The sequence below is a fragment of the Electrophorus electricus genome, chromosome 3, assembly GCF_013358815.1.
Source record: "Electrophorus electricus isolate fEleEle1 chromosome 3, fEleEle1.pri, whole genome shotgun sequence".
Classification (NCBI taxonomy): Eukaryota; Metazoa; Chordata; class Actinopteri; order Gymnotiformes; family Gymnotidae; genus Electrophorus; species Electrophorus electricus.
In genome coordinates this window covers 11,228,813-11,254,049 of record NC_049537.1, presented here as the reverse complement: position 1 = coordinate 11,254,049, position 25,237 = coordinate 11,228,813, and the positions used below count along the sequence as shown (strand labels likewise).

At 40.8% G+C, this 25,237-nt stretch overlaps 2 protein-coding genes across 3 annotated transcripts; one reads left to right on the top strand and one right to left on the bottom strand.

Moving 5' to 3' along the window:
• Window positions 1-653: 653 nt before the first annotated feature.
• On the bottom strand, window positions 654-25,169 carry st7l (suppression of tumorigenicity 7 like). Of its 2 annotated transcripts, XR_004775785.1 has the most exons (16): window positions 24,673-25,169; window positions 24,075-24,157; window positions 23,709-23,868; window positions 23,352-23,406; window positions 23,087-23,202; window positions 22,911-22,989; window positions 21,517-21,605; window positions 21,334-21,434; window positions 20,954-21,068; window positions 20,618-20,690; window positions 20,396-20,498; window positions 17,537-17,687; window positions 17,348-17,440; window positions 17,062-17,201; window positions 15,035-15,191; window positions 654-687 (listed from the first exon to the last, which is right to left on the bottom strand). XR_004775785.1 is itself a non-coding variant. In XM_027019187.2 (15 exons), exons 1-15 carry the CDS (start codon window positions 24,839-24,841, stop codon window positions 15,096-15,098), a joined length of 1,623 nt encoding a protein of 540 aa, XP_026874988.1. In that variant the 5' UTR covers window positions 24,842-25,169; the 3' UTR covers window positions 14,922-15,095. The 2 variants fall into 2 exon arrangements, 1 of the variants encoding a protein (XP_026874988.1); XM_027019187.2 differs by lacking the exon at window positions 654-687 and having other exon boundaries at window positions 14,922-15,191.
• Window positions 1,402-7,581, top strand: wnt2ba (wingless-type MMTV integration site family, member 2Ba). Its single transcript, XM_027019188.2, has 5 exons — window positions 1,402-1,838; window positions 4,357-4,577; window positions 5,379-5,656; window positions 5,926-6,190; window positions 6,603-7,581. The coding sequence occupies exons 1-5, from the start codon at window positions 1,711-1,713 to the stop codon at window positions 6,830-6,832; spliced, it is 1,122 nt and encodes a 373-aa protein (XP_026874989.1). The 5' UTR covers window positions 1,402-1,710; the 3' UTR covers window positions 6,833-7,581.
• Window positions 25,170-25,237: the final 68 nt, after the last annotated feature.

Here is a 25,237-nt window from a genome sequence, read left to right as displayed (position 1 = left end):
AGATTTTGAGCATTTTTGTAATGTTGATAATAACAAGACCCCAGTCTCCATGGATTAGACTAGCAGTGAGTACTGCAAATAATTTGACACTGAGCCCAGCCACAAACCCCATGTTCCTCTGCTAGCCCTTTGAAGAGTACGATTCCACCAGTGTGTTCATTCCTGACTAGTCTCAGGAGAGAACAATCATACAAAGATTACAAAGCCAAATAGCTCAGCTCTATATTATGATGCAACAATCATGTCTGGTCATTTTTAATGAAATCCTTGACATTGCCCAATCCTTCTGCAACCAAGATGCAGAATGCAAAGTAAAAGTATATTGTGGAGGTTAGAAATCCAAGGGCAATTAAAAAAGAATATATATAAAACTTTAGTATATATTCTCACTGCTTTTACGATGCTTCTTCTCAATGTAGCCAGACACATTACTGGGGTTTAATGGTTATTATGTCCCACTCGCCTCACAAAACAATTTGTTATAAGAGATATCATAGTAAAACTACAGCTTAGTATGTGGCCAAAATAAGACGTGGTCACAAGTTAACAGTTTGTGTACTGGAAGTAAACCATCAAATCAAGAGTTATGTAACCTCAGAGGACATACTACATAAGTTATCTGCTAGTCTTTGTATTGTGTGTGTGTGAGTGTGTGTGTGTGTGTGTGTGTGTGTGTGTGTGTGTGTGAGAGAGAGAGAGAGAGAGAGAGAGAGAGAGAGAGAGAGAGAGAGAGAGAGAGAGAGAGAGAGACAGAGATAGAGAGAGAGTGAGTGAGTGAGTGAATGTCCCTTTTCCAAGTTTTGACAAAATATTTAATTCAGTTCTAATTAATTAATAATTAATTAATATGAATTTATTTTATGTACAGCAGAATACTTTTCTACTTACAACACTGACACTGAGTTGGGGTGATTATACAGAATGACAATGTCACATCCAGAAATAAATGAACAATGTCAACCATCTTCGCAGAGAATGTATTCATTGCACTAAATATAGACTTGTATAAGCTCTAGGCGTGTTGATACCTAGAGAAACACCGGGCTAGACTACATAGAATGGCATTAGTGGCTACCTTGGACGAAGCTTTCATTTTAGTACTTGTGCTTCACATCAAGTGCACATGAATATCCTGTTAAACTCCTCCATTTCAGTAATAGGCGCTAACGCGAGACCCCGCGGAATAAGCAGTTGTTATCTGTGACAATATCAGGAAATCACTCTTGACACGAACTTATTTATTCACACGCAGTCCTGTCACTCAGTGTTGATCTATCCAATGAGGGGATGCAGACGGACAGGAGAATATTGCGCCCACCTCCCACAGCCAGATATTCCTTTGAATCTGATGTTGGCGCAGATATACTGCGCTTACTGAGTTACTCTGGAAGTAAATTTTAAGCTATCACAAGTCGGAGAGACGTTTATGAAAGTAATGTTTTAACCTCACTGGTGGAGGGGCTCCCGTTTTTATTTGGACACTAGTGCGCTTTTCCCAGTAGTATCCTGGAGTTTTTTATTTCTTTCACCAAGGACATAATGGACAGGTGGGCTAAAACACGAAGGATGGAAAACTAAAGTATTTAAAGAAAACACTGAACTGCTGAATTTGCGCTTTGGGAAAGAGAAAAAAATCGTGTTATTTAACATTACATCCCCCTTGATAAAGTTCAGTGCGCTTCACTGGCGAACGCGGGCAGTTCAGCAAGTATGCACTTTCACAATTCGCGTAACGGATCTGCGTCGTACACTACACCAAATGCAACAATACAAAGGATATACTTTCCAGTTGTCCTACTACTTCTGATGTTCACACCGAGCGTGGATTCGTCCTGGTGGTAAGTCCATGATAATATTCTGCAAAACTAGAACAAGCTCTCTCAACCAAAGGCTGGTGCTCTTGCTAATATTATTTTTCTGTAGTATGATAATCGGGTCATAAGCATCTTAGACCTAATTAATACAATGTCATTAGAACCAAATAAAGTTCTATTTTCTGAAAATATTTGATCAATAACCAAGTGTATAATTACCAATAACCATAAATTCAAAACTGCTCTAAATTCTTCCCCGAATAAAAAATATGTAATAACGGTGACAATTAATACAGTAGCCTATCGACTTAGGACATAGCAAACTTTAAGGAATTGCCAAATCGTACATGCAGATTGATGACGTTGGAAATGTGCGGTTACATTGCAATCAGAAAAGTAATTCTGGTATTTTGAGTTTGTCCTTGTTGCATACAGCTCATGTTTTATGCGCAAAGCTACGTAAATACTATCATTTCTGACACTCGCTCTGTCAAACCGAGAATTTGTGGCTTTTGCTGTAATACAAGGCGTCAGATCACAAGCATGTCTGTGGTTAAGAGAGAGCGTGAGCTCGCATAGGACATGCATAAGCAGTAATGTGTTGAAATAAATATTATGTCTTAGTAACAGTAAGGTTGATAGGAAAAAATTAAAAAAATGTTTAGCCAAAAAGTAGCAATAAACCACGACCACGGGTACACCGAGTCTTGTATCAGAAGTGAACACCAATACCTCCAGTTATCTTAAAGGAAATCCCAGGAATTAAGTCATCTACCTCTACATCAATGCCAAATAATCTAACTCAATACATAATAAAGTAACTCAATATTTTTAAGTCTTATATAAATCTTTACTTTTTAATTACATATCCTAACTACAAAGTATTTCAGAAACACATTTGAAGAAACTTGCAATGATACCATTATCCTGACCATTATACTGCCATGAAATGTAAGTGATATTTTTAACTAATTCATGATTCATGGCATTTTCATTGTGGTTAAGCCTTATTTAACTGTATAAGTCACATGAGATCATATATTTCTTTTTTGGAGAGGTCTTTTTGCTTTTTGCATCTGCAAAATTACGGAATCTTGCTTTGAAATGGGGTGGAAAATGTAATCCATCCTGTTTTAGGGTGGAAAATTTACATTCATAAAAATATAAATGAAAGCCTTGACTGGTACTGAAAAAACGCATTCAACTTCAGTGTGTTGACATATATGACATATTTCAAGGCTACATCTCAGTTTGGTCACATGTTGTTTTTTTCATCTCCTTCATACTTTTCTGTTTTGTAACAACAGATGTGATGAAATATTGCATGATTTCTCAATTAAATGTTTCTTACTGTCACTAATTGCGGCATGCATGGGCCCTCCATCACATCTCAGTGGTAGCAATATCAACACGCCCCAAACATCTTACCACATTACTGCCGGCTGCTCCATGTCCTACAGCTGTGTAAACAGCACAAGTCTCAGTAGTCTACCCAATTTTAGATTCTCTGTGTGGATGTTCCCCACCACTTCCACTGCCACCAATGTGAATGTTGTTCCCTCCCTCAACCAAGCAGGCAGCAACACCACACCTATTTCATGAATGGCCAGATACAGCGTTGTCTTAGTGCGGTGTCTTGGTGGGTTGTCTTTGCCCCACATAATGCGGTTGGGGTCTGGTGGTGTGAGGTTTCGCCGGTAAGACAGCTATGACCATGTGCCCGAAGCCGTGTCAGCAGTGGTGATACACCTCATCCCCCAGTAATTTATGAGATTATGGGAATTGTTGTTATTATAGCAATCAATTTAAGCACAGTGCATATATGGCTCAAAGGAATTAGTCCTTCCCAATTCCAGGCGCATGCAGCTGATAAGTCTTTTGCAGCAGAAAAAGACAATATGTGTGAGTGTGTGTGTGTGTGTACGTGTGTGTGAGTGAGTGTGTGTGAAGGATAAACAGGGCTGCCTTACAGAGCAGGCAGGCCCTCCCTGGTGTTCCTGGGGAGAAGAATAAGTCTTGTGGAGCAGTGTGTGTGTATGTACGTGTGATATGGACAAGGACGTCCATAAGAGGAGTGGAAACTGAGCGGTGGGTTCATTTGAGCACTGTCTCAGAAACATTTTTACGACTGACTGGATCGTGAGATCAGGGAAAGACACAAGGCTGTGTGAGCGCAGTGTAAACCACACAGTGTGTGTCTGCACTGTTGACTTGAATTAACATTGTCATTGGGAGGATACTATAATCCCAATGCTGCCATGCATGGATTGATTTTATCAAAATGCTTAATCTGGAAAAAATATGACTACACTGTTCAGCCTCTTTTCCTGAACTTTCAGTTCAACTCATAGGCTTTTTGGAGGTGTGTTGAGCTCGATGCTACCTTAACTGATCTAGTTACCTTGATAATTATTAAATTCACTGGCAAATATCCCCTATGTGTATGTCACAATGTTTACAGCATTGCTTTCAGCCTGTTCCAGTAACAATTCATTCCTACAGACTCAAAGGCCTTCCTCTCTGTGGATGTCCTTTCCCACAGGTACATTGGTGCACTGGGAGCACGGGTCATATGTGACAACATTCCGGGCCTGGTCAACAAGCAGCGTCAGCTGTGCCAGAGGCACCCAGACCTGATGCAGGCCATTGGCCAGGGAGCCAAGGATTGGATTCGAGAGTGCCAGCACCAGTTCCGGCACCACCGGTGGAACTGCAGCACGCCAGAGCGAGACCACACTGTGTTTGGCCGCGTCATCCTCCGCAGTTTGTCCCACCTTTGTTTACATTAGGCACTCCATAGCACAATCATAAGACATGAACGACAGCAATAAAATGCTCCAAGCATGTGCAGAGATGCATTATGCTTTGCTTATAAATAAGCTGTGCCAGACGAAAAGTGAGGAAAGAAGCTGGTGTTTCTTAACTTTCCAAGAATGGGAGAGGGTCTGAGAGGGAGAGTGGATATTCTCCAAATACAAGTGGTCAAAAAGGGGGGGTTGGGGGGACTGCACGGCTGATGTATAAACAGTAATAGGAGATGTAAATATTTGTGAAGATGACTCTGGCAGACAGACAAAGCTGCACTCTTTGACATATCACCCTCTATTTTGGCTAAGTGTGTAAGCGGGAGGATGAAAAATGAGGGAAATGGGGGTCATCATGCGCTACGCTACAGGGGGAAAAAAACACACCTCAAGGCTGCGAGTGCAATCATCCAGAGCCTGGAGGTGAAGAATTGTCATTCTGAATCAGTCTGATGGCAGGAAACTCTGGGGTGGGCCTCCCGCACTCCAGCAGGGCCCAAGAAGGTGAAGAGCTTAAATCTGAGAGGATGATGGTTAGGTTCCAGTAGTCTTCCCACAGTGGGGACATATAGCAGAAGTTTACTGGCATGCTCATGATTAAGTAAAATGAGAAAAATCAACTGCATTAGATGATTCAGTAAATGGAGCTGTTCTCTGCAGAGATCTGGGTGAAGCAGTATGACTATTGCAGTTCTTTTTTTATTGTTATTGTTGTAGTGATCAGATCTTATTTCCTCTCTCTCCCTTCTAACCTGACCAGGCAGCCGAGAGGCAGCGTTTGTGTATGCTATCTCCTCAGCGGGAGTGGTCTATGCGATCACTAAGGCCTGCAGCCAGGGGGAGCTCAAGATTTGCGGCTGTGACTCCCAAAAGCGAGGAAAGACCAGCGATGACATGGGAGACTTCGACTGGGGTGGCTGCAGTGACAACATCAACTACGGCATCAAGTTTGCCAAGGCTTTTGTGGACGCCAGAGAGAGGATGGTAAAAGATGCCCGGGCACTGATGAACCTGCACAACAACCGCTGTGGCAGAATGGTGAGGGGAGTATGGAAGGCTGTGGGGAGGCTTGCGTGGTGATGGTAGTTACAGAAATACCGCTCTTCTCAGCCTCATATTGAACCAATGCTCTTAATATGCACAGATGGAAAAAGTGCAGTAGAGACCAATGCTCCCTGAATTGCCAAGGACAAATGAAAAATGGGCGTTTACTTCTTCTGATCCAGTCCAGATCCAAGATTAAAATAATTTTTCATTGGTTGTGTGGAGTTATGTATTCATCACTGACTGACCATAATTTTCTTTAGGCAGTGAAGCGCTTCATGAAACTGGAATGCAAGTGCCATGGCGTCAGCGGCTCTTGCTCCCTGCGGACGTGCTGGCTGGCTATGTCGGATTTTCATCGCACAGGAGACTACTTGAGGAAGAAGTACAACACAGCAGTAGAGGTCACAATGAACCAGGATGGCACAGGATTTATGGCTGCTGACAGGAACTTCAAAGGAACGACCAAAAATGACCTGGTGTATGTGGAAAACTCTCCAGATTATTGCCTTCTGGATCGAACAGCAGGTAGGTGAACAGTTACATGAGATACATGGCACACTGTGGTATCTTTCTTGGATGGCTGTGGTTTATTGATAAAGAAAATTAGAATTACTGGACAAGAGGTAGAAAGCTCCAATCTCAGGATTTGGAGGTCCTGTTTGTGAGAGCTAACCTAAGGAACTGCATCTGTTACTGAATGTAAGAACACAGGACTCATAAATCTTTCACAGATCTCTTAGGCCTGGAAACTTTCAAAAGCCATAACAAAGGCCACAACAACAATGTCTCTCAAATGTCATACAACCATCTTTCATTCACAGCCATGCCAGAATGGCCTACCCATTACTTGGAACTGATAATAACGTATATTCACTGATGTCATTTAATTAATGTCAGTGTCACATTATCGTGATCCTGTTGTGCTTTTCTGTTTCAGGTTCTCTGGGGACTGCAGGGAGGGTGTGCAACAAATCTTCCAAGGGCATGGACGGCTGTGAAGTCATGTGCTGTGGCCGCGGCTATGACACTATGCGCCTCAAACGTGTCACCAAATGTGAGTGCAAATTCAAGTGGTGCTGTGCAGTGGAGTGCAGGGACTGTGAAGACATTGTGGATGTTCACACCTGCAAGCCACATAAGCGACCTGATTGGTTGGATCTCACTTGACGCATGGGTGTTGCCAATCATCGAAACTCTCGTCAGGTTTTCGAGTGCACCACTCAACATGGGAAGCATGGCCCCAGCTTCCTGACCTTGTTTTGTAGAACCTTGAACCTTGTTGGACTGGAGTGAAGCTATTATTAAATCTGGAACATTACTAGCCATTGCATGTCATGAGAAAGTGTATTAGATATTTTGTTTCCTGTTGCTAGGTTTGAATGGCCTCCCAGAATATGTGTTACATGCATACATATACAATTTTCTTCTTTGAAAAGAACAGACTGTAGTATTTGTTATACTCTTTGATGAGATTGACTATTAGACACTGGAAATGGTACAAAGCTTCTACAAAAATGGACTGAAATTTTCCATTTGAAAATTGACTGGAAGCATACTCTTTCCACAGCATGGATTTGTCCAGTACCAATAACAAATCTGGAGAAGTAACTCATTTGTCTACATTGAGGGACACAGTAATATATTATGAAATTATGCTATAGTTGTATTTCTTCTAATTTGTTTATTTTTATATATTTGACTGGGACAAATACACGGAACATATAGATCAAAGATGACGTTTTCAGCATACCTTCTTTGTTATTATGTAATAGATGTTGGATATATTTTCATATTTTGTTAATGAAATGTAATATCCAAACACTTAAACTTTAAGTATCAGCACTTTCTAGGTTTGTTTTCTTGTAGTGGTTTAGGTAAGTCTATGATCAAGCAAATATTTTTTCAGGCTTGTCTTACCCGAGTAGTGTTTATTATTATTTTTTTATTTTTATTTTATTATTTTTATTATTATTATTAATAATAATAATAATAATAATAATAATAATAATAATAATAAAAATCCCAAATCCCAAATGCAAAACTCCAAATTTGCACACCACTAAGATGATTACATTTACATCTCATTTCTGTAACTGGACAGGGACACCGCCTCCCCACTCAATTTTTTGCTTCTTAATTTTTGACTCTTCAGCAGATTGGATTTGTAATGAAACAGTGACTATGAGATTAAATGTACAATGTCAGCTTTAGTTTATGAATTTACATTCACTAGGTGAACCATATAGGAACCTCAGCCCTTTTTATACATTGTCTCCATATCAGCAGACCCTATTGTATGTGTGCACCCAAATAAGTGGGCAAAATGACATTAAATATAATTGCCACTTGTAGTACTTGGCTGCGCATTCTTTGTAATTGATAACTGTTTGATGTCTGAACCCATAGATATTACCAGGCATTGAGCATCTTGCTAGGTTGGTATTGCAGCGTTTTCATTTGTCTTTATACTGAGGCTTTTTGCCCTTAGATTTGTCTTCAATGAGTAAACTCTAGCTCTGTCAGGTATAGGCTGGGTGGATGACATCCTTCTTTTTGGCCCTGAAAAACTCCTTAGTTGCTCTGGAAGCGTGTACTGGGTCATTGTTCTCCTGCAAGGTGCACAATTTCATTGTCACATCATTAAAAACAACTCACTTTGCTCCACTTGCAGCCCTACATGCCACTGGCACACTGTTTCACAGGTGAGATTCTAGTGCTTTGACTCATGGGTAGTTGCTTTTCTTCCCCATTTTCATCACTCCATCATTCTGGACACAATACTCTTAATATCAATCTGCTTATAAAACATTGTCCTGGACCTGTACAGGCTTTTAAATGTGCTTCTTAGCATACTATAACCTGACCCTTCTGTTCTGGGTTTGCATCTTACCAGTCATGTTAATGATTCTCATCTTTGTGTTAGTTTATCTATGACTAAATCCAGGATAGCACTGACAGTCTTCTTCAAGATCTGCAGTATTTTTTGGTTTTCCACTATTGTAGCTTTCCAGATTGTTTTGTAAACTCACTAGTGTCCTTGCAATTATTAAGGCTTCTGTACAGCCTTTTCTTTTTCTGACAGATTTACCCACAGAGGGAGTCCACCCTATCCCTTCAATCCCACAACCTCCAACTTCTCCAAAGACTTTGCCTCCAAGGACATGCACTCTTAGCAATTAGCCTGTCATTATAAGTACTATGTGTATGTGTAAAATAATTGACAAGCAGGGAAGCCTTTCACCTTGAAGAGAAGTGTCTTGAATATTTAATATGGCTGGACCATGTCTAAGGCTTTCTTAGAGCAACTATTTCAGCCAAAATGTCACATTCAGAAGGTTTAAAGATTTACCACAGTATGAAGCTTCAGGCATTAAATGTGGCAATGTCTCTGAATTATACTGATTATTTAGCCTCACAGTGTACTAAGAATGCAAAGATACACATCTGGACGTGAAACAACTGCACCTAAATGGCCAATTGCCATTAGTTTTCTTAAAATGGGAACAATTGTTGCATTGTTCAACCAATATGGACATACATCCCCTACCAGTGTCCAAATCTAATGTGCTGGAATGTACAGCCATAAGAATGCAAAATATGTCACTGATCAGTTACTTACAGACTGCATTGTATCTTATGAAATAAGATTATAAAATGTATCATGTACTATGTGCTGGATAGTAAAAGTTGCCACATTAATTCTTCGAAAATTATAGATGAATTATCCTTTTCAGTGTATATATCCTGATGTTCTTATGTGAAACCAATAATAAATGTCAAATCACTGCTGTAAAAACAAGATAGCTTACTGAAATTGAACAGTAAAAATAACCAGGACAGCATGGCTAGCATTCATTTTACTTGTTTAGATACATACGTTGGTGTGACAACATGGTTGTTTCTAAATTTGCAGTTAAGACAGATGAATGAATGTGGAGTCATTGGCTTGGCATGCTGGGAGAAAAATACATGTCCAAAATGGAGACGCCATTAATCTAAAGCAACTGTAATGTCTGTGACGTTGGCTGCTCAGAGGAAGTGAGAGGCGGGGTTGCGAAGTAATGCTGTTTATTTTGCATCAGACTTTCAACGATGGACGCACTTAACAAAAACAACAATCTTCCTTTAATGGGAACACAGAGACTTCTCTTAACTGAAGTGTCGTAGGATCACTAATGTGCAGCCCCATCTCCTGGAAACTGTGGGTTTAAATAAAGGGGAAAGCAGTTAGGGAACAGGTGAACCTAATCAGTATTCTGGAGACTGTGAGCAGGGCAGGTAAGAGGTTTGATACCTAGCAGGAGTAGGCGTGTTCCTCCTGCTAGCCTGCCAATCAACCATGACAGCAACCTGAACCTTTTGTCAGGTAAGGGGATGGCTGGGTTTACACTGTCATTGGTTATGCTGGCATAAACAACACAGTCCTTGTAAAAAAAATAAATAAAAAAAATAAATAAATAAATAAATAAGCAAGTGCTAACTCTAGGGCCAGATATAAATGAGTTGTATATATTAAAATTAAAATGTGTTTTGGTCTCTCAACCTAAGTTGACTTAACTTTTTAGGAATGCTGTCCCCTAAAAGTGCTTACTTTAAGGCAAACTCTACCTAAATTAGGATATGTTTTACATAATCTTGTTTTCAGGATCTCATCCCAAGATACATTTTTACATTTTCTGCCATTCAACAGACCAACCTCACACCTCTTCTTGTCAAAGTTTCTGTGTTGAGAAAGACTTGAGGAAAACATGTCAGGGTGTTTATCTTTGAACATTGTAAAGTGGTCTTCTTGGTACTGTTCAGTCAGTGTTGAAACCTATGCATCTTCCTAAACAGAACAACCCACCATTTAATTAGCATATTTTTCGCCAAAAGACTTCACTAATTGTGCTAAGACATTTCAGTTTAAATCCCTGGTTTTTAATGTTGATTTTTCGATTGAAGTAACAACAATAAATACGTAAAGGGACAGTCCATATGTCCTCGTGTGGTCCTTGTAACTACATTTAAATTATTTCCTGTACATACAGCTATTTTCAGTTCAGCCAATCATAACATAACGACACATAGGATATATCTATGAATTCACATCTTTTCTTGGAGATACTGAAGTAAGCTTTTGAATGTTTTCCTCTGACTAGGCTGCTATATTGAAATTCAAATTACTGCACCTGAACAATTTTAAAATATTTTTTACTGCTTTGTTTATGAATGCTTGTTATTTAGTATCTTAAACCTTTCCTTTGATATTTGTAGTTTGTTTGTGGATGCCACATCAGAAATATCAGCCCATTTATAAGCACCACTGATTTTTCTTCTTGTACTGGCATCTGAGCAGGAAGGCCCCTTGGGAAGACTGCTTCCCTCTCATGGTTGGATCTTATGACTCGGCCAGCCCATGCTTGTTCCTGGGTGCAAATATAGAGGAGTTGAATCTAACATATACATTAACTTTGTGTTCTAGGTATTGAACGGCTCCTAGAGGTGAGCAGTTAGGAGCTTAAGCATCCCTAGTGTCAGACAGATCTTACCAGGCTGGCGATTTGAGATTAACATATAAAAAGACTTATCTGAGTCATCTGGCAAGAATGCAGTTCTATGTGTATTCCCATTGCCAAACAAAGACACAAGGGAGCTGTAGTCAGAAGAATCCAAGGCCTTTACTTTCCTCATCAGCGGCCTTATGGGCTTTGGAGATTGAACACGTGTGGCCTGTAAACAAGCAGTGCTGGATTATCATACAGCAGCCACTAATCTAGAAACAGTTTGGGGTTCTTATCTGGGGTGTTAACAGGTGTTTTTATATAAAATCTCTCACACACACACACACAGCAGGCAAAGCACACTGCAGTTACTTACCTGGAATCTTCTTAGATTCTGAATGCTTTTATTGTCATTGCGAGGCAATGCAAGAAATATATAAATTGCTGTGCAATGACAACAGTACTCTAATTCCAATATAAATCCAAAAAGATGGTGTACCAAACTGCAAACTGTACTTTGCTTGCTTGCTGATGAAGGACCACTGTCCGAAACCTCCTGTTTCTCTGGAAACCTTGGGAAGTTCAATGGAATTTTGAGTATACATATAAAATTCACCAATTATTAGGACAACTACTATTCCTTGAGAGCAGTATCAGAGTAAGTTTAGTAAGTTGTGTGTTGCACATAAAATTTGTTTTAGTTTGTAAATAAGGGCCACTCTGAAAATGCCTCTGGACTCAAGTGGAGCTAAATTTCTAGAATTCCAGTAGATTTCATTCTACGTTAGGCTCAGAGGCTAGATAGGTTCCAAATCCCCCATTTATGACATAGCTGCTGTAAACAAACTTAGAATGGTGGCTGATGACACATCTTCATGCTTTACAGGCCCTTGTCAGTATGCCCGTTGGGCTTGATTTCCTAGGACATTGGCCTCTTGAAATGGCGTTTGTTTGTAAATAGACCACTGGTTAAGCATTACCGTGTGTGAGATTCAGCATGCACATCCAGTTACTACAATCCATACTTCTTCTTTTTTGCATGCATGCTGTTTAACACTGTCTTCTCTTCCTCTTCAGCTCATTTGAAATCTTACAGAAGATGGTCGTGCCAGTTACTCAAACTCTGTAGGACCCTCTTTTATTGAGGGCTGCCAGAAACAGCAGGTAATACAAAGAACTTTGATGGCATAAGTAGTTTTCTTGTGTATGTCAGTGCATAAAAGCAGCTCTATCTAGATAAAGGAAAGAGTACCCAACCAGTAATAAATACATGCTTACAGGAGTATTTCCCTTTAATTTTGCAATTTTAAAAAAGGATATTTGTGAGAACACAAATGTGCCACTTGCAGTGTCAAGCATATTAACATTTTGGATATCAAGTACAGCATTTAATCAAACATGATCAAGGTAGGAAATAATTTACCTTTTTTTATGCTAATGTTGCCAAATTTACATGTTTGAAGTAGCCTGTCACATATGTAACCTATTCTATAATCTTTATCTAAGATGGGTCTGCGATAATCCTCTTTCACAGTTCAGTTACACAAAATATATGGTTAAAGTAACTTTGACTTCACCTAAATTACACCATTAAAGTGGAACTCAGTAAAAGCTTTGAATTAGTTTCTTTACCCTTTTAACTTTAATACACTGCTTTGCTAGTTTTATCATGTACACTTATCTAGTAGTGAACTAGGTAAGTGAGCAAGAATTCACTCTGTGTGTAGTTACTGCCAATTCTTTGGCTGCAGTCTAGCCTACTCCACCTAATCTCAAACATGCTTCCCAAGCTTGAGCTCAGAACACCCTGCAGACCAGTGAAGCAATCAAAATGTAATGTCATGTTTCTGGAAGCATGCAGTTGTGATGTGTGCCTTATGAAATGGTGCATTATCATGGTGGAAACGTCTGTCGAAGTGTGGATGAACTTCAGCCTATGTAAGGCAGCAGTAATGTTCAGAGACCCCATTCTGCTTAGATGTGCTTCAGTAAGTAACAGAGGTCCTAATGTGTGCCAGGAAGACACTCCCAACACATTGACATTTACAGTTACAGCATTTGGCAGACAAACTTCAGTAAGACACTCTGAACAAGGAGTTGGTAGTCTCCATCAACTACAAACCCTCCTGTGACCAAAGATAGGTCAGTAATAAGGATACTAACAGGCTAAAATGGAAAAGAAGACAGTAAAAGAATTATTTAAAAAAATAAATAAATGCATATTTAAGTGCTTAGTGACTTTGAAGAGGGGAGTCTTCCGTCTTCATTTGAAGACAGACTGACTCAGCTGTATACACTCCTAGGACAGAGAAGTCTTGTGTGTCTTGAGTTATGGTTGTTAAAAGTCTAAAAGTACCAGTGACTCGAAGGCAGAATGATGCAGAATGGGGTCTGAGTCATTATATTAGGTATGTAGGAGCTGGTCCAGTCACTGTTTTGTAGGAAATCATCAGTGTTTTAAAGCTAGTAGGGAACCAGTAGACTCATGCAGCTGCACTCTGGATGAGTTTCAGGTGTTTGTTGGTACAGAGGGGTTGGCCAGAAGCGGGTTACAATAGTCCAAGATGACAAGGGACTGAACAAGCACCTGAGTGGCTTCCATAAAGAGAAATTTTATTATCCTGTTGTTGCTGAAGAACCTGCACATCCAAATTAAGCTTGCAGCATATGGAGAGGATGATAATTGCTTATCTAGACATCAAGACTTGCTTGTCAGTGATCTCGTTCTTTGGTGAGACCGCAAGGTCTTCACTTGTTGGTACACCTCCAGCAAAATATAGCACCTGAGTCTTGCTGAATTTTAGCTTTAAGTGATGAACCATCATCCATGAATACATTTGCTAGGCATGCTGAGATATGCGCAAAAAATGAGCATCATAGAGTGGAAAGGAAGAAATGAGTTGAGCATCATCAGCATAGAACTGGTATGAGAAATCATGCAAGGATCTGACCTCACTTAAGAGAGCAGAGAGTAATAGAGGGAGACTAGGAAAGGACCAAGCAGAGCCTTGTGACACACCAGTGGAGAGTATAATGGAAAGTCTATATGGAGCTGTGTAACTGTTATTATACTGCTAACACTGCATGTAGCGTTGACACTGAACAAGACGGCTTCATAGACTTGTTGCTTGAACTAAAATTATATTCTTCCATTAGCGTAAAGCCAAAAAAAACAAAAAACAAACACTAATCAGTGATCCAGTCTGTGGTCCTGTGTTCACTGAAGATTTTTTGCTTTTATGTTCTTTGCTGAAAACAGCAGCACCAAACATTGTCATCAGTGATTGTAGCCAACAAAAGATAAGAGGTGCAATCAGAGACATTCTGCACACCAATAATGAAGTTGGATGCTATTTGCCTGTATAGGGGTCAGTCTATGTACATGGCTCTCATCATTCTTTTTTAGTCCCTCTAATCCAAGATGTTTTCAAGTCTTAAACCAGTTGAGGAACTATCCTTACTTCTAGACCTACAACTGTAGTCTAAAAACTCTCTCCTGCTATATTGCCACTCTGAAATACATATATGAGGATGGCCAATTCTGCCAGTTGTTGCTATGGCATGACATCTTGGATCTATATCACTGTGGCAACCTGTCCCTGCAGCTATCACAGGGAAATATAAATGGCATTATAATCAGTCATGAAGAGCTCTTATCAAGTGGTTTAGGTCAGGGCACTCAAAAAACATTTACAGATTAAGTCTACACATCTGAGACCACAGCAGCTAATCTACAAAAGAGATGATAAAGTAAGTTAGACTCAATAAAAGACAACAGTCAAAACATTTTATTACTGTTAATACAGTAGCCAATGACCCTCTTAGAACATTTAATGCTACACATACAGTAGATCTGCATCCTGATGTCCATGAGTAACTCTGTCTCTGTGTGTGTGTGTGTGTGTGTGTGTGTGTGTGTGCTTGAGCGTGGAGGGTGGGTTCTCGTGTTAGATTCTGGTCAGCTGGTACCAAAGGCAGGAAGGCATAAAACTCTCCATCTTGTCTGCAAAAAATCCTAGTGGTGCAAAGAGGGTGTTGAAGAACTGTGAGAAAGAGAAAAATAAAAAGTCAGTGTCAATAAGAGAGAGCTTCCTAAGAAATGTGCTTCATAGCATCTTATGTTACCCTAGTGTTTAAAAGGTGGCAGGGCCTGACACAGGGGCATGCTAATGACTTGTCACTGTTTATGCAATGTCTTTGGCCCTGATGAACAAAGAACTGTAATCTTGGTGTAGAAAAAAAAAGAATGCAAATACCTGAGGAAAAAAAAGAAACTGAAAAAAGGTTGCCAATTCTTGCTGCTCTGACAGTCAGTATAACTTTAAAAAAAAGATGCTACCATTTGTCAAGGTTTTGTTTTAACTGCCCTAAACATTTCATAAAAATGATAAAGTTTACGCCTTAGACTGCTAAAGCTTGAGTCAAAGCTCAAGAGGGGCACGGGCCAGACACAAACACTGAGCGAGCGTTCCTGCGAGCTTGGTCCAACATGCAGCTCCATAACTGCAAGCTGGCATGCATCTGAAAGGTGTTTGAAGGCCCACAGCTCCCTCCACCATAAACAAGCCCTTAATGTGTTTACAAAGCGATATGTTTCACGGATGAACAGATGTTTATGAATATGGAATATGGGAACGGAAGTTTGAAATGTGGCGGTGGCTTGGGAGGGAAAGCAGCGATGCTCAGACATGGAGCTGGAGAGGTATCATCAATTTTAATGCAGATCCAGGGACTAGATAAGACTAATGTAAATATGTGCTGTAACATGACAAACGAGGACGATAAAAAGATAGTGGCCGACAAGGCTCAGTGTCCTCATATTGCTTAGTTTATTACCAGAATAAATTCGGGCATTCCTTCTCATGGAGAATTGCATGTTTGGAAGTGTCAGGGTGCATGTACCTGGGAATCTTATGCAAGGTGGAGTGCAAGCAGGTCAAGGAGGGCAGGGACAAAGCATGGTCTGAACAATCTGTGTCAACGGTGAACTCCTTTGGTCAATCTGGGTCAATTGCTGAAAACCTTTGCTCAGTCTTTGGCAACAGCCAAACTTCATGGTCAGTCTGGGTCAATGGCTGAAAACCTTCGGTCAGTCTTTGGCAACAGCTGAACTTCTTTGTCCAGTCTGGGTCAATGGCTGAACTCATTTGGCCCTTCCAAAAATACACAAGTAACTATAAGTGCATGCAGACAAGCTAACATATAAAACAACCTCATGTAGCACTTGGTCAGCACATGGCTGAATCACACCATGCTTGAAGCTGCTGACCTAAGAGCTGAAGTGTGGCATGGCACACCTAATGTGGGCAGGACTTAAAAGGCCTGGCCAGAGAGCTCTGCTTTTCCTCACTGCTCCTCCTCCTTGCCTCTCTCATTTACTCATGCACGTGCTCTCCGTTACACTAAGCAGACCCGGGCCTTGGCCGTAAACGTGCTGTCTATGTGGAGTCGTTCCCAAAACAAAAGCCTGTAAAAAGAGGCTCCAGCGCATGGGTATATTTACAGAGTCTAGGTCAGGCTCTCGATAAAGGCCTAATAAAAGCAGGAGAGTGTTCGCAGAGCATGTGCTCGCTCCTCCCTGAGGCTGTGAGGTAACAGTACTAGGCTCATTGGATTTGGACAGCCAATATGTCTGAGCACTTGTTCATGAGTAGACCCAGGGGCATGGTCCACAGCGTCAACGCTTCACCACATCAAAAATGGTATACAAGAGCAGGGAAGTTCTTTTTCATGAACACAAAATTTGAGCTCTCCACTGAAGATGTGGACCATCTCACCTGTCCGCGCTGCTATCGTGTGTGTGAATGGTGAATCAAAAAAATTGTATTTGATTAGTAAATCTGGCTGACTGAGTGGAAGCAACTGACCTAACAGCAGGCTTAACGAGCAGGAGAGTGCACACCCATGACTTACTGCTTTGACGAATATGCCCATGAGGTCAGGGAACTGGTGTGTGAGCATGGCCAACATAGCAGTGAAGGAACACAGGCCCGCTGTGAACAGAATGAAGAAGGGCAACTCCTTCTTCGGGTACACAGACACCTCATGGAATGCTGAAGCAGTGAGTGAGTGAGAGAGAGAGAGAGAGAGAGAGAGAGAGAGAGACAGAGACAAACATGACAGTTCACATTTTACAGCCAAACACAGTTTAAATAAATGAGATGATGTGGCTAACATGAAATAAACAGGGCATACTCACATGGTAGCAGTTCTCTGTCTGCTGTCTCTGTGCAGCCTGGGTATGGGTAGAACAGATGACCTTTTTCCAGTGGGTATGGAATAATCCGGAATGCTGGACAAAGGAATAGAGAATTAATATCAATGAAAAGAGGTGTGGGAGGGGGGAGGGGGTAATTGCTTTATTTTCTTATTTTGTGTATGTACATACTGCCCTCCCAGGTGCAGTGCAGCAGGTTGAGAGCTCCCTCTGCTCGTTTCCAGTGCTGCAGGTGGAAGAAGGCATATGCCACTGCCTCACTGTCACCCCTCTTCAGAATGTGCTCTGGAGGCAGGATTAGACTCTTCATCTCTAATAGATACTACACACACAAAATACAATACACAGGAATGAAAGTGTTATTTCTTCATGAATCGAGTGCTCTGGGACAACTCGACCATGCAGTGTATGCTTTAGCTACAGGGTAGCCTGCCTTCTCCAACTCGCCTGTCCATAGAGTGAACGAGAAGCTTATTCTGGCTGCTGGGATAAACCTCCCCCCACTGCCAAGATGCGCAGTTCCCTCTCCAATGTCTAAATACCCTGTTTTTATGACTCTGGTGTACCTATGGATGTGCCCAAGCACCCGTCATTGAGCATGCATGCACATGTACACGCACACACAAAGTTCAGTGATTACTCCTGGCGTTTTTACTGGCAGCTGTCCTTGGTGGCATCCCCTTGCATACACCCACACTCTTTGTCCTTTGATGTGGTGATATGATGTCGCCTCTGCTGCCTTTTATGTGGGGTCTCTCCTAAACCAGTATTCCCCCGCTAAGCTTCTGTCTGGGTCTCACACTAGTTGTCACTCTTTCACTTGGCCACTGGGGGGCACCAAGCAGAGGACTTACATTGGGCAGCACAGGTTTCAGGTGTGGCTGTTTGCTTAACACATATCCCTGTGTAATGGCAACACCACAGCTACCGTCTATCAGCCTTAACCCACAATAAACAGGAATGCACTGCCCTATAATGGGTCCCATCACTCCTAGAATAGGGCAGTGTCAAATAGTTAATAAAACCCATTTCTGAATGTGAACGTTGACTTGTAATTTATTCATTTATTTATTTTTAAAGGCAGACGAGAGGACCCAGCATTAAGCGTGTCCCATCTTGACTCAGATGTAAACTCGTAAAGGCTCCCTGGCACATGAAGGTACAGGTGTGTGGTATTCATTTTACACAGGTGCACTTTGATCGAGATTGATCCAGTGTGTTTGAGATTGGATGTGCAGGTGCGGGTATCTTGGGCATGGGCAAGTTGGAGCCAAGTACAGAGACAGCTGGAACATGAGGGCTTCAAAGTGGCTGTCTTAAAAGGACTCAGAGGAAAACAGAAGGGATAGATTACTACTGTCAACATTGCACTCAGGCATGTTTCCTGTTGTCAGGCCAATAGCTCTACCTGCATATTTTGAAATGTAAAACTCTTCCAAGTGGATTCTGTCTGTGGAGCTTGGTGAGTGTAGATGGTTTCGCTCATCCCAGTGCAACAGCAGCACCTACTGGCTACTGCTGAATTAGTGAATTCATCTAGGGGCCCGTTTTAAAGAATTCACATACAGAACATTTGCTTGATATGCAACCCAAGGTCCAATTTCAGTCCGCTTACCAAGCCCGTGTTGTGTTCTCATTGCTCCAAATGGTAGCACGTTTGCGTAAAGCTTTTGTCCACAACATGAGCAGATTTTTAAGCAGCCATCTCCCAATTGTCACTTGGCAATGAGGCTTGAGTATGCACTGGGTGACAATCATAGTCCAGATATTAAGCTCAGATATTAAGTCTAATCATTTTCTTTATTTTTTATTTTTTAAACTCAGGACCATGACAAACTACAAAAAATATGATATAACAAAATACATGGATCAGCCATAACATTAAAACCACCTGCCTAATATTGTGTAGGTTCCTCTCATGCCACCAAAACTAGGTGTCAAGCCAGACAGATCTGTTGAAATAGTATATACTGTAAACCAAAAATCTGGAAGTAACATTAACTAATAATATGTTTAACATACACCAAAAAGGTGTATTGGTTTTTGCTTAATATATTCACCAATCACCCACAACATTAAAACCCCCTGCCTTGTCTGCCACCAAGTGTATTTGGTCTGCAACAGTGTTTAGATAGGTGGTGTGTGTCAAAGTAACATCCATGCGATTGCCAGGAAAAGGTTTGCTAGCAGAACACTGGCCAGAGCATCACACAGCCTCTGCACACTTGCCTTCTTCCCATATGTATCTTGGAGCCATCCCTGGCCATCCACACAATGTAAAAGAAAACACGATTCATCAGACCAGGCCACCTTTTTTCCCATTGCTCTATCATCAAGTTTGGATGTTTATGCGCCTGTGCGCTTTTGTCAGTGGCTAAGGCTCAACATGGGCACTCTGACCAGACTGCGGCCATGCAGTCCCATTTGCAGCGAGCTGTGATGCACTGTGTTCTGACATTTTTCTATTATAGCTTGCATTAACTTTTGCAGAGAGCTTCACTACAGGAGCTCTTCTGTGGGATCGGACATGACAGATGAGCCTTCACTCCTCTCGAGCATCAAGTGGACCACTTTTGGTAGGTACTAACCACTGCATCATGGGAACAACCCACAGATCTGTAGTTTGGAGGAGCTCTGACCCAGTCATCTATCCATCACAATTTGGCCCTTGTCGCACAGATCCTTATGCTTGACCATTTTTCCTGCTTCCAACACATCAACTTCAGGAAGTGAGTCACAAAAAACAGACTCTGGGGTCAGATGGACCTGGTTGTAGGTCTATGATCCTGAAATCCAATCAATAAAGCAAACTTTCTGGTCAAAATGGACCATGTTCTGGATCAAAGTTGTAGTCTAAAACAGTCCAGCACAGACCCTTCTTTTCTAACTTACTCGCATTGTTTTCGGTTGTTGATGCAGTTTTTGAACACAAAACAATAACAATACCACCTTAAAAACTAAGCATAAAAAAATCTCAGACAAGCCAGAAATCTTAATGCATAAAGACTTAAGAGGTGATAACTGCCTAACCTTTGGCACATGTGGGTTGAACTCCACAGCTCTGTGAATGGCCTCCACTGCGTTCATCTCTGCTGTGCTAAGCCCTCGCCTAGAGGCTGCCTCAGGCGAAAATCTGGAGACACACACACACACACACACACTTTTCTCCTTGTAATTCTAATCCTATAAAACAACAAAACTGGTTATACTTAATCACACACACACACACACACACACACACACAAAACTTACTTGTCTGATACTGCTCGTGCTTTCAGTAAGGCAGATGTGTAGCATATGGTGGCAGATTTTGGCAAGCTGATATCTGTAAGCAAAGACAAAAACATTAAGGGCACCAGACTGTGATGTATAATGTAAAAGCCCATCTCTTGTTTCTCACTGTTAATGTCACAAGTTCAGTTTCAAATTCAGTTTAAACTTCCTCGAATAACGTGTTGATGAAATGACTCCTGTAATGACTCTAACCAACCACTTAATGCTCTTTGACCAACCATAATCTGCATACTGCATATTCTGTGGAATGACATCTGAAGCAGGAAGTGAGGCAAACAAGTTTCTGCAGCTCACCATCATATTTTGCTAAGACTGCTTGTACGTCAGCATAGGCCTGTAGTTCAAGTAGGGCTTCTAGAAGATTCTCATGGATATTTAACATTCCAAGTAAGGGAAATTCCTTCATTAACTACAAGAGAGATAAAGGGGTGAGTATAAAGCAGAATAAAGCAGATGGACAATAAAAACACGCATTAAGAAACAAAAAATTAATGTATGCCACTATCAAGTACAATAAAATAGCCTTGACTAATTCTGATCTCAAAATTATTCTATTCTTCTAAATTGCCATACAGATCTTTAAGAAATGTCAACTATTCAGATAAAGATGACAGAATAATTAGCAGAACTCTTTTACTACTTATCTTGCATGTCAATATGTGTACTGGTCTTACGTCTCTCATCATTTTCACAGCCTCTTTGATGCGTCCCAGTTTCCGGGCACACATGGCCAGCCTGCGCTTGATGTACACCAAAAGATTTGTGTCTTTCCCCGCTGAGGAATCAAGAATAATTTGCATTAGCATAAGCAAAACCCCTCATATCTGACTGTGGGTGTGGACGTATGTGGTGCATACCAAACTTCAGCGCTTGTTTGAACAGTCGCTCGGCTTCCACGATGGTAGTGGCTTCCTCTTCGGCCAGCAGCACATACGCTGCGGCACATCTGAAAAATGGAAGTGCGCAAGGTTTTGGGCTACCTTTCTACCAACAGCACATAAGGTTCCAGTTGTGTGGAGTCATTTTTTAAATTAGAGTTATGGGGTCAGACAACACGAATTATGACAAGATTTTGTCAGACACAACAAATTTCCAGCATCTGGCCCATTTACATTTGGTGGGAATGAGCAACGGGCTTTGTAGTGTGGACATAATCGAAGACCAGTGACATAGTATCTGGGACACCCCATAATACCAAAATGAAAAGTCCAGCATGTCAGAATTTTTGGTATTTTCTCACCTAGTCTGACAACTACTATGACGTGTTCTTGATATTGACCAATAGGATGATGGCGCCCTCTCTGGCACACACGCGTAAACACCACATAAGAGAAAGAGGGATGCTGCTGTTGATGTTGATGATGTTGATTTCAGTTACAGTAATTATGAAACTACCTGACATAGGTAAAAAACAAAACAAAACATGTCTTTGTATCTTCATTTACAAAAACCTAATTATTTTTGCTCCATGAGATCTTCTGTTTACATACAGCAAACTTGGTAGAAAGCTATATGTAGTGTTCTTAACATGTTAACACATTCATTACCTTAAGTTCTGTTTGAAGGACGGACAGCCCATACTACGCTCTTCCTGACACCCCGGAATGGGTTCACAATTGTACATACTTTCTTTCATTTTTCGAAAACAAAACTGCCAGCATCACACAGAGCTTGTCGCCATGCTTGTCAATTTTTTAACACTTTTCCCTGAAAACCTACAAACTGGCACAAGGACATGAACAAATATTGACTCATGTCAAATATTTACTGCTGCCAGTCTCCCACCCAATTTATGCCACTATGACATAGTGCACCTGTCAAAGTGCACCTGTCTAAAATGAATACCACACACACACCTGCACCTTCATGTGCCAGGGAGCCTCTACGAGTTTACATCTGAATCAAGATGGGATAGCTTAATGCTGTGTCCTCTTGGCTGCCTTTAAAAATAAATAAATGAATGTCTAATCTGATAAGGAGCACTGTGAAAGACAAAGATATTGCATACCCTGATTCCAGCATTAGGGCACTGAAGGGATGTAAGAATGCATATAAATATTCTAACTAGGCAAACATGTACTGAACCCTGAGTAAAGCTTCTAATTACAGATGATGGTATATTTTAAAGTACCAGTCATACACAAAAAGAATGGAGCCAGCAACCAACAAAAGAACCAACAAGATAAAACTAAAAAAGAAAACAATGTTATAATAAAAAGGATATAAATGAAACATGCAAAATGTGACTCACTCATGGTTAAGCTCGAGAGCTTGGTAAGCCGCTCTGATACGAGCCTGAGGATTTCTCTCTCGCCAGGCCTTCTGCATGACTGTTAGACGCACGCACACACACACACACACACTGCTAATTTTGCTAATTTTGATTAAATATGTTTCACAGGTGTATAAGCTGATGGATACACTGACCAGTGTCCTCTGGTTTGAGCTGTTGTGTGTCACAGGTAAAGAAGGTCTGGTGATCTTGTGCTGATAGATTCATGTCATAGTAAGTCAGAGGCTCTCTACCCGTCACCCATGTATACCTGCAGAAGTGGGAGAATGAGGAGAAAAGCAATTGGTAGAGACATGCACTACATTGCAGGTCTCCATCACAGTTGTCAGCTGTGCACACATGGAAAGATGTTTACTACTGCTTAGGGGAACTAATGAGTCTGAGGGAGAGCAATAATACCTGCTGTATTCTGCACCTCGGAAAAGATTCAGTGGGTTCCTCCATACTTTACACTCTGAGAAGTGGTGCACACCACCATTTAGTGGACAGCACGGCAACGTATCAAATAGCACACAATAAAACAACTCAGTAAAATAAAGTATTTATATGCCTTTAATATCATTTACCATATCTGTATGTGTTAATACCACTTACCATATATGTATGAGAAAATCAAGAGAAAACTAAACTACTGCTGTAATGAACTAGCTCCTGCTTAATTTCACCCATCATCAAGTACAGTTCCGCATATATTTAAAAATATTAGTAACACAACATATTGAAAGTTAATATATGTACACATGTATGCTTGTTTACCTGAGACACTGGGCCTTTGCTCAACTTCCCCACTGGCTGAGGTGAAGAGACCTGCAGAGCTGCTGTTCTCCACCCCGCCAAGGAGAGGGCGCAGGTGACTAACAGAAACTTGCTCAATGAAGGACGTACCATACTTCCGAAAATACCACCACTCAAATATCTGAAGGTGGAGACGACAAATTGCCATGTGTGACAGAGAACGTAAGCGAGAATAAGTCACATTTCACACAATTACAAGCTCCTTTCAGAAATAACTACTTTTTTCAAAATGTTTTAATTTAAATTTCACCCACAGTTTTACTGTGTAGAAAACATGTCTAACCAGTGATACAATGGCTAACATCTGACAACCAAAACAAACCTTACCAGTATAAGACCAGAGATAAGAGAGGAGGTTCCAGTTAGGGCAACATAAAATTTAGGTGTAAGTGTGTTCAGAAACACAGACGCTGTAGAGGAAGCAAAAGAAATAAACTTTTAGTTACATGTTAGTTTCAAATGATAAGAGCTCGAACCATGAAACCATTTACCTAAAAAGTCTACACCTACAGAATAATACACTACACATGGTAACACTATACAGACATGTGCATTCTAAAAAAAATCACTAACAGCTTCATTGAGGCAATACGCTATAACCATACCAAAGCTGCCGTTCATAGATAACAACCTCCCCCAAGAACACACAATTATGATTATAAGTTACATTCAAGGGACCCCCTAACTCTCACCTTCGGTATACGCTAAAGGCAAAAATGGCAAATACAGTTAACTAGTTAGAACTACTCTTTAAATTTAAACTAAAGTGGCAACAACTAGCTAGCTAGCTAGCTGTGTGTCGAGAGGGTACTAGCTTGTTAACATATAAAATAGCACAGAACTTTCTTAGCAGCTCCAGCTAGCAATAGCTAGCTAGTGATATTAACCCTAGCCAAGAGACTACCATCAGTTTTGAATACATTACCAGCGGTGACAGACTCTTGAAGCTTCAACGGACTTCGTAGCACGTAAATCATGGTTAAGACCATGGCGAACCAAACTGCACAAACATATGTCCACGACCAGGACAACCAAGATTTCAATCTCTCCGCAAACCCATGAGATTGAGAATTACTGCTGTTATCGTCCGCCATTTTTCACCGGATGGCTGTAAACATTAGAATCATGGGATACTGGAGAAGACTGTGATATTGGCAGTTCTCCACATGATGGCATAATAGTCTTACTTAACTAACGCTAGATAAGTGCAGAATGTAAACTGTTTTCTGTGAATCTTGCTCGCTGTTAAATTTTCATGTAGGGTTCCATTCCCTCTCAAAAATCATGTAGTGAAATTTGCATACGAACCGCGTATAACTTCAGCAAATTACAACGCTGAGCAGTGAAAAGTGAAGGGAAAATCATGTGCTAACCAAAAATCGCTACTCACAAAACTACTTTAATCGCATATAAACCACTATATAAACATTTTTGAAACAACCCAGACCTGTTTTAGCTTCCTCAAACTTTGTTTAAAATAAAGTAATTGA

Bases quoted from the DNA above. Each gene is read 5' to 3' on its own strand.
- st7l (XM_027019187.2), bottom strand. From the start codon at position 24,841: ATGGCGGACGATAACAGCAGTAATTCTCAATCTCATGGGTTTGCGGAG. The intron at 21,606-22,910 runs GTGAGTCACATT...TCCATTTTTCAG, and splicing joins GCTCTCGAGCTTAACCATGA to ATGTGCCGCAGCGTATGTGC. The intron at 15,192-17,061 runs GTAAGTCATGGG...TCTTTCTCACAG, and splicing joins TGGGCATATTCGTCAAAGCA to TTCTTCAACACCCTCTTTGC.
- wnt2ba (XM_027019188.2), top strand. From the start codon at position 1,711: ATGCACTTTCACAATTCGCGTAACGGATCTGCGTCGTACACTACACCA. The intron at 4,578-5,378 runs GTTTGTCCCACC...TAACCTGACCAG, and splicing joins TGGCCGCGTCATCCTCCGCA to GCAGCCGAGAGGCAGCGTTT. The intron at 5,657-5,925 runs GTGAGGGGAGTA...AATTTTCTTTAG, and splicing joins ACAACCGCTGTGGCAGAATG to GCAGTGAAGCGCTTCATGAA.